The sequence below is a fragment of the Nelumbo nucifera genome, chromosome 2 (genome assembly GCF_055504915.1).
Source record: "Nelumbo nucifera cultivar China Antique chromosome 2, China Antique-T2T, whole genome shotgun sequence".
In the NCBI taxonomy this organism is placed as follows: Eukaryota; Viridiplantae; Streptophyta; class Magnoliopsida; order Proteales; family Nelumbonaceae; genus Nelumbo; species Nelumbo nucifera.
Window position 1 is genome coordinate 43,777,426 of NC_142650.1, and position 9,911 is coordinate 43,787,336.

The window sequence follows — 9,911 nt, forward strand, 5'->3', positions numbered from 1 at the left end:
ATGAGGCGAATAGGATCTACTTGCTTGAGCATTCACTTGGAAGAAATAAAGGAGTTGTAAAGTCTTTTGTCTCTCAGCCTATGAATCGGATTTGTCTTTTGGGTCTTTAAGGAGTCTTTTTCCTACTTTGTTTGAATCAGTCCAAGTGTTCAGTCTAAGGTGTGAAAATTGTGAGTTGGCAAAACATTGTAGATCAATCTATACATTGAGTAATAAAAGAAGCATTGTTCCTTTTGAATTTGTGCATAATAATGTTTAGGGACCATATCATATCACTGCTATGGGGGGATACAAGTATTTCTTGTTATTTGTTGATGATAATTCTCGTTTTTCTTGGGTTTATCTTATGTATTCCCGTGATGAGGTCCCTATTTTGACCCGTGCCTTTCACCATATGGTTCTCACTCAATTTGGGGTTATAATCAAAGATTTCAGATCTGAAAATGCCAAGGAGTACTTCGCTAAATCCTTGAACTCGTACTTCCTTAAATATGGGGTTATTCACCAAAGCACCTGTCTTCATACCCCTCACCAAAATGGGGTAGCTAAGAGAAAGAACAGGCACATCCTTGAGGTTGCAAGAAGCATTATGTTAAATTCAAATATCCCTATATGTTTTTGGGGGGATGCAATTCATATGGCTACGTATCTCATTAACGGAGTTCCTTCTCGTGTCCTTGGTATGAAAGCTCCTTTCACGAAACCATTGCCTCCTACTGATGATCTTGATCTTCCCATTGTAGTTCCTAAGGGGAAACGGAGATGTACCACATCCACTACTCATTGCATATCTCAGTTTCTCTCATATACCTTTCACCATCCTATATATATATATATATATATAAGAAACGGGAACTTTCACTAAAGATATTAAAAGGAGAGTATAGTTGTCACCACCCAAAGGATGGGCAAAACATCAGAATAAAAGTCTTACATACAAGCCCAAAACAAAGTCTCCCTAATAACTCCTTGCTTAGCTAATGTGCCAGTCATTCCATTTGCTAACCTTCTTACCCAATTAAATTGCACCCCAAGTTCCCTTGCTAAGCTAATAATCTCTCTTAGAGGCTGTCAAAGTGATCATACTCCCAAGTTTCTAGATTGCATCCACCTTATTACCAGCTTGAAGTCTCCTTCCACTTCTAAGTGTTGCATGCCCCATTGTTTTGCCAATTTCAATCCTTGGAGTAAGGCCATGACTTCTGCCCTCAAAGAATCTCTCACCCCATTCAGGCCAAGTAAAGGGCCAAAACTCTTCCTTCTTCATTTTTGAAGACATCCCAACTCCCGATGGGCCTGGGTTACCTGATGAGCTTCCATCAAAGTTTAATTTCACCTTGAATTGAGACGATGGTAACCAAACCTCTTGAATTACAAGGGAGAAAGGAGAAGAGACAGCTATAGAGCTCCAATTTCTAATTAAGTCAGCTGAGGAGAAGTCCTTGAAAAGTTGTTGTACTGTCAACCAATGAAGAATCTTGATGGTAATGGCCTCAACAAGTGCTTCTTTGGATTTTTCTTGTCCTTGGAAAATCTTATTATTTCTCTCATTCCAAATTGACCAAAGGATGTCTGCTCTTGTTATTCTCCACATTACCCTGCCTCTTTTCTTTGGTCGCCAGAAGAAGCTAGAGTCAAAGAGATTCAACACACACAAGGGAGATTCCATCTGCAACCAAAAAGAGAAGAGAACCAATCCCACAAATAAGAAGCAAAAGGACAAGAAATCAAAAGATGAGTCACCGTCTCACCACTTCTTAAGCAAAGGCAATAGACATGTGGAGAAAGGCACCAATCTGGCCTTTTTCTTTGAAGTACATCCATAGTGTTGATCTTTTGGAGATCCACTTCCCAGCAAAAAGCCCTAACCTTTGGTGGAATAGGAGCACACCACACTGCTTTAGTAGGAAAGGAGAAAGGCACAGTAGATGGCTGAATTAGGGCATTGAAAAAAGAGGAGCAAGAGAAGGCCCCTAAGAGGATTCTGTCCAAATACTACTGTCTGGGCAAGAATGATCTAGGAAAACTGAGTTCAACACAGAGAACAATTCATTTGCACAAGCCAATTCTAATCCTTCAATCCTCTTCTCAAGCCCAAGTCCTAGGTCCCTCAGATACATAGAAAGAGGAAATGACTGAATTTATTTAGGGAAAGAGAATACATTATCAGGAATTTGTCCTTAAGGGGGGTGTTCCCAAGCCAAAGATCCTTCCGAAAAAGAATTTTATTACTTGAGCACAGATCAAATATGATGAAAGGGCGAAAGGAAGGCAAGATTCCAGCAATGGCCTTCCAAGGGGAGAAGTGAGTAGCCCTAGGGTCAACACCAAAATCCCATCCATTAGCTGCCATCTCGTGAATACTTTCCACCACCAAGTGCCACAAATTGTCCTACTCTAGGGGAAACCTCCACAACTACTTTCCTATAATGCTATATTTCTTAATATAATATTGCCAATGCCTAAACCCCTGAAGTCCTTTTTCCTAGAAACTACTTCCACTTCACTAGATGGTCCTTTTTTGAGTCTCCTAGTTCCCACAAAATCTCTCATGATCTTTTCTATCTTGTTGGAAACTTTGACAAGACTTGAAGGTGGAAAAAAATACACTAGAAGGTTGGTCAAAGTGGATTTGATCAGAGTGATTCTACCTCCTAATGAAATATAATTTCTCTTCCACCCTGCTAGCTTCTTAGTGAACCTTCCTAAAACTGGGTACCAAAAGCTTTCAGTTCTAGGATTTCCCCCCACGGGCAAACCTAAATACAACATGCGCCAATCACTAACCTCACAGCCCAAAGACCTAGCCACCAATGCACCTCGTCTTCCTGTAAATTTACTCCTGCTACACAACTCTTATTCCAATTGACTTTCAGATTTGAGACTCTCTCAAAGTGTCTCACTAATGATTTCAAATTATCTATCTCCTCTATTTCCCCTTCACAAAAAAAAAATGATGTTGTCTACAAACTGTAAGTGAGTAACTACCACTTGTTGCCTCCTAGCTCTCCAACCTTTGATTAGGTTCTTGAATCAGCCTTGAAGATCAAGACACTTAAGACATCCACTACTAAAGTGAAGAGGAAAGGTGACAAAGGGTCTCCTTGTCTAAGGCCTTTCGTAGCAGGGAAGAAGTCCCTAGCTACTCCATTTACTAGACTGAAAAATGACAAGAGATGATACAACCCTTTATCCAATTACACCACTTCTCTCCCAAACCCCTATTCCTTAACACTTCAAGCAAAAACTCCCAATCCACCAAATTGTAAGCCTTTTCTAGGTCAAGTTTACAGATGGGACCCCTTTCTCCTTTTCTTTTTTTGTAATCCACACATTCATTGGCTACTAAGACTTGATCAATAATTTGTCTCTCTTGCACAAAAGCCCCTTGATTTAGCAAGATTAAGGAGGGAAGGACTTTTTTAATCCTTAGGGCAAGAACTTTAGATATGATCTTATATAAACTCCCAATCAAACTAATTGGTCTAAAGTCCTTAGGTTGAATTGTCGGAACCCTCTTTGGGACCAAGGCTATAAAAGTAGCATTTGCACCCGCATTTATTTTCCCTCTTTCTAAGAACTCCAAGAAGACATCCACCAAGTCATCACCTAAAATACCCCAACAATCTTGTAAAAAGGCATAGTGAAACCATCTTGGCCCAGGGCTTTTGATCTTTCCATAGAGAAAATTGCCTCCTTTATTTCCTGAACCTCAAAAGGCCTCTCCAAGGGTTCCAACAAATCCCTTTTTCTAGCAATCCACTCAAATTCGCCTAGAGTCTCTCTCACTCTACTGGGACTATCATAAATGGATTTAAAATGCTCCACAAAGGCTTTTCCAATATCTTCCTCTCTTGTTAACACTACATCATTCCATTTTTGTCTCCAGCTTGTCTCCATTTCTGCTATATCCATTCTTAAAACTGTGCAGGAAGCTCTCTTTATGCTTGAGTGGAAGGATGCAATGGAGGAAAGGAATGCATTTACTAAAAATGAGACATGGGAGTCGGTTGATCAACCTGAAGGAAAGAAACCAGTTGGATGCAGATGGGTGTTCACTGTGAAACATAATGCAGATGGCTCAGTTGAAAGATATAAATCCCGTCTTGTTGCAAAGGGCTACACACAGACCTATGGCATTGATTACTTTGAGACTTTTGCCCCAGTTGCTAGGATGAACACTGTCCATGTTCTGTTGTCACTAACTGCAAATGGCCTATGTTCCAAATGGATGTCAAGAATACTTTCCTCAATGGTGATTTGTAGGAAGAGGTGTATATGAAGTTACCTCCTGGCTTTTATGATATGGATGCAGGAAAGAAAGTTTGCAGACTCAAGAAAGCATTGTATGATTTAAAGCAATCCCTAAGGGCTTAGTTTGACAGGTTTATACTTGCTCTGGAGAAATTTGGTATATGCAAGCCATTCAAACCATACGCTTTCATCAAGAGCAGTGGTTCCTCCTTGACACTCCTTGTTGTATATGTGGATGATATTGTGGTAATAGGTAATGATGTTGATGAAATTAATTCCCTCAAACAATTACTTCACAGAGAGTTTGAGGAAAGATTTTGGTCATCTCAGATATTTTCTGGGAATTGAGGTGGCTAGATCTAAACATGGTATTTTCATTTCTCAAAGGAAATATGTCCTTGACCTTTTGGAGGAAACAAGAAAATTAGGGGTTAAACCTATAGATACTCCCATTGAATTGAATCATAAGATAAGTGCAAAAGAAGGTCAACCTCTTGATGACAAACCATGTATCAACGACTGGTTGGGAAACTTCTTTATCTTTGTCTGACTCGACTTAACATTTCTTATGATGTCAGTGTTGTTAGTTAGTACATGCATTCTCCAAGAACCATTCATTTGTTGGTTGTTGAGAGGATCCTAGCATATCTCAAGAGGTGTCCAGGTCATGAAATACTCTTCAAGAATAATGGTCATATGAAGATTGAGATGTACACTGATGTGGATTGGGCTGGATGTGTAGATGACAAGAGGTCTACCTTTGGGTATTGTGCCTTTGTTGGAAGAAATCTGGTTTCATGGTGGAGTAAGAAACAAAATGTAGTAGCTCGTTCAAGTGCTGAAGCGGAATACAGATCCATTGATCATGGAGTGGCAGAAGTACTATGGCTGAGATCTTTACTTAAAGAACTTGGAATTGAGCATGAGAAGCCCTTAATACTGTATTGTGACAATCAAGCGGCTATTAATATTGCACATAACCCAATACAGCATGACAAGACGAAACACATTGAGGTGGATAAACACTTTATTAGGGAGAGAGTTGCATATCAAGAAGTGTGCATGTCATATTATTGCCTCTGATATGCAGCTTTCTGATCTCTTCACCAAGGCAGTCACTAAAGTCAGGATGGAGATATTTATGCAAGCTGGGAATGCTCAATATCTATTCCCAACTTGAGGGGGAGTGTAGAGATGTAGATAGGGATACTTAATTGTTTTATATGTTTTTTTATATGCATATGTATGCTCCCCATCTTTATTTGTAATTGTTTCAGGCTGTTCTTGTTTTTCCTTCCTATGCCACAGTTGACACAGGTATTTTTGTCATTGTATCATCTTTTGTTAAGTCATATAAAATCCAATGAGGGGGGTGGCAGAACCAATTTCATTCTCCTCTCTCTTTCACTTATTCTTTCTTCTCTTCTCTTCTCCCTCTCTGTCATTCTTCTTTCTTCTTTTCTTTTCTTGAACAGATTTCGTACTAAACCTAGGACTGCTGCAGCTCTTTCAAGTATTAGTGTTGAGCTTGTCTTAAACATTAAGGCATCTCCTTTATCAAGGCTGGTCCCAAACCTTGATAAGGAGGATTGTGTCAGGTTGGAAGCCAGCATTCAAACTTTTTCCAAGCTCTTACAACCTGAATTATCATGATGACCTCATGCTAGGTCATATTATTGGTACTGAGGAAGTTGAATCAACAGGGTTCATGTAGCTGACATAATATAGTTGAGACAAACTTATTTGAGCAAATAGTGAATGAGGAAAAAGCTGGATATTTTTTGAGACAACATGAAACAATTAGAAAGTGTAACCATAGTACATATCTTAAAAATGTTTTTTGCTTTCTTTAAGTTTGTAAAAGATACGATCTTATAGACATATGGACACTTGTTTGCATTCAATTAGAGTATGCAGTAGACAAGGGGTAATAGTTCAGTTGCTTTGAATTGACAATTGTTCAGCAATCCAGCTGGGTGTATCCATTCCTCTAATGGGTTTAAAATTCTGATGGTTCATGACAATGGATTTCTGTAGAAAAAATACATGTAAGTTTATAGGAAATAATCTATCCTTGATATTCATTAAAAAAAGCTATCCTTGATAAGAAACTATTAATATATAATGATTCTCACAATAGTGTTATTATTCAGGATAGAATTCTGATAGAGGACCCAAAGTTTGAAGCATTTTGGCAGAGGAATGTGGAGGAATCCATCCGCCAAGGAAATCCAAAACCATTTGTGGAGGAAGCAATACTACAGGTGTCAAATTGGGGTTTTAACCTTGCAGACCTTAAGGTGCAGAAGAAGCGCCTAGGAAAAGGCATCCTTCCTTGGCTCAAATCCATGTACAGTCAAGCTGATTGGGAGTTGACAGGCTTTCTTGGCCCAATACACATTTGGCAGGTCTGCACATCTTTCCAATTTATTCTCTTTCACCCAAAGTTACTAGTGTCCTATATGTGTTGTAAGATAATTTATCTTACTAGAAATTTTGGGTTAGGGGACTTGACTTTTTTCTTTCTTTAATTTTTCTTAAGGCTAGTTCTGAAAGAGCACAAATACAAATGTGTACAGTGCAAAAACATACAAAATACAAGGTTTTGCACTCTACATGTTTGTGTGTGCACTCTTCCCAAACTGAGCCTTGGAAGGAGTACAAATACAAATATGTAGAGTGCAAAACCTTGTATTTTGTATGTATTTGTACTGTACATATTTGTACTTGTACTCCTTCCAAACTGAGCCTAAGGCAAAAGTTAGAAGGTAAACGATAGCATCATGGACTTAGCCATCACTAGTTCTTAAATCACAACTCACAAGGAGACAAGATGTAACACCCCATGACTCCCTGTATTTGCACAATAACCTTTGCTTATGTTTTCTCTGTGATCTAGTATCTCCATGATGGACAAGGCATGTGATGTCAGCATTGTTCAATTTTTTGTTAGGCTGTGGGAATGGGTAGGTAGGTAGTAGTCATCAAATCGGGTTAGGTGTTGGCATTTGGAGATTTCATGAATGGTCATGCATAAATGCTGCCTCCTCATTGTCATCCTACTTAATAAACAACAGATTACTGTTGCTTTGATTATATATTTTTTTGAGGGTATTTTTGTAAATAATGTTTCAATGTTAAGCAGGGGATGGATGATCAGGTTGTGCCACCAGCAGTGACTGACTTTGTGCACCGGATTCTACCAGAGGCTATAGTGCATAAGCTTGTCGATGAGGGCCATTTCTCGTATTTCTGTTTCTGTGATGAATGCCATAGACAGATTTTCTTGACTCTTTTTGGAACACCGCAAGGCCCTCTCAACAGGACAATTGAGCCTAATCAAATTATTTTTGGGGAGATGGATGGTCCAGTTGAGGTTCCCATTACTGATTCTACCACCTATTGAAATATAACTTCTGCTTTAGTTTCATCAAAATTTCTGGTATGGATTCGGTTCAGTTTGAGAAAAGAACTCCTGTAAATACTACACTTCTGCTTCATTTAATTGTGATGCGAAATTGCCTACAAGTTTGTAGTCAAATTCCCATTTCTTTCTGCAACGCAACAGGAAGGAGATGAACGCAGAATGCATGGAGAGTTTTGGATGAGATGTTGAATAAAGTGAAAACGGGAACAATTTTAATTGTGTTTCGTCTCCCTTTCAAGGAAATGGTTTGCAGCGCTTCCTATGTTGTAAATTTTGAATTCAACAATGGATTTGTGCCCTGTAAAGCTTTTAATGTACCAAAAATGGATTTCAGTCACCACTCAAAGTGAATTTTGTGGCCATTGCAGGCTTTGCAGAATATCTCAACTCTTCGCCACCAGATTATGAGGTTCTTTGACTTCTTGTAGACCACATCATCTCTCAGCCAACTAACATGATGTTCTTGTAGATCACACGAAATAAAATAGTTTTGTATGTGCTAATGTTTAAATGCACGAGCACAACTTCATCTTCTAGAAATAGAACATTTTTTCGGTATCAAATTAAACTAAAACCCGTGCGATGCACAAATTTTATTAAATAAAAGCTAAACAATAGAAACATATAAGAGTATACGGTTATTTTATATCTTAATTTTTAAATAATTAATAATTTTTTTATATTTTATATACTACTTATAAGGGTAAAATATAAAAAGCTCCCATGAAGTTTCTGACAATCATAAAAACCTCCCCTGTAGTTACATTTTAACGAATCTCTCCTGAACTTTTGAAGAACTTGACAAAAACCTCCCTTCTGTCACCTTCCCATATGGAAAAAGTTAGATTGATGTACCAGTTTCTTCCAAATACCCATTCTACCCTTTTATAAATTATTTTACATATAAAATTACTGAATAACCTTGTTTTGATTTGACAAAAACATTAGAAGATGATTGTTAAAATGATGTTTTTGTCAAGTAAAAATAGGGTTATTTCAGTAATTTTGTATGTAAAATAATTTATAAAAGGGTAGAATGGGTATTTAGAATAAATTGGTACATCAGTCTAACATTTTTCGTCTAAAAAAGTGTTGGAAGGGAGGTTTTTATCAATTTTCTCAAAAGTTCAGGGAAGGTATTTGTTAAAATTAAACTATAGGATAAGTTTTTATGATTGTCAAAAACTTCAGGAAAGGTTTTTGTATTTTACCCCTACTTATAATAATCTTTTTACAATAAAATAATAATAATAATAATTAATTTTAGTTAGAGTTGTTCACCAAACCGATGAAACCGACCAACCCAACCCAACTCGACCCGTGTTGGTTGATTTTTTAATATTTTTTATTAGCTTTTGCTCAGCAATTTTCCAACCCAATCAGGTTGGGACAGTTTTCGTTTGGTCATTTCTAAATTGAATTGACTTGACCATATATATATATATTAGATTTCAATAAATTTTTTAATATAGAAAAGAGAAAAATTCCCATATTTCTTAGTATAAAATATTTTAATAATATTATTATAAGATTTTAAATTTAATTTTAAATTTTAAGTTTAAATATTCTAAATCAACCGAACATACCAAAAATCGACCCAAACCAATACAACCTGAGTTGCCTAGTTTTCACTAATGGTCAGTTGGTATCGGGTAACCAATTCCTTAACTTGACCAGGTCAATTTTTTTGGCCAAACAACTTGCAACCGAACCAATCTGATCCGTGAACACTCCTAATTCCAGCTAAATTAATAGTCTAATTTCTAATAAATAACAATAGTTTAATCTCCACTAATTATTGAAAATTTATAGCGAAAATACACAATTATTGAAAATAAATTTATAATAAAAATATAATAATTACAAAAATAAATATATACTAAAAATAAATTTATAACAAAAATACAATATGCACAATAAATTAAATTTAAAAGTTAAATAATAGTAGTTTAATCTCCAATAATTATTGAAATTTTTTTGCTAAATAACAAAACAAAAATAGATCTATACATAATTATTAAAAATGTATTTATCGCAAAAATACAATAAATATTAATTTTAGTATATATAAATATATAATAACTATAGGTTAAGAATATAAAATTATTGTTAATAAATATTATTGATACAAGTGAAATTAGTTATTTATAATATTATTTAGTTATTTAAATAATATCATTGTTTAAATTTGTAAAGTAATAATTATTTATTGAATTTATAATCCGGTATA

The 9,911-nt window shown here is 36.3% G+C and overlaps 1 protein-coding gene across 1 annotated transcript in view; it reads left to right on the top strand.

The window, feature by feature from the left end:
* The window catches only part of LOC104588647 (uncharacterized), a 29,712-nt gene extending 21,647 nt beyond the window's left edge, over window positions 1–8,065 (top strand). Inside the window, exons 5-6 of the mRNA XM_010246664.3 lie at window positions 6,408–6,662; window positions 7,400–8,065. Of these exons, the coding sequence (XP_010244966.1) occupies window positions 6,408–6,662; window positions 7,400–7,660 (516 nt within the window). The 3' untranslated portion in view covers window positions 7,661–8,065. The remainder of the gene's footprint in view (window positions 1–6,407; window positions 6,663–7,399) is intronic.
* Window positions 8,066–9,911: the final 1,846 nt, after the last annotated feature.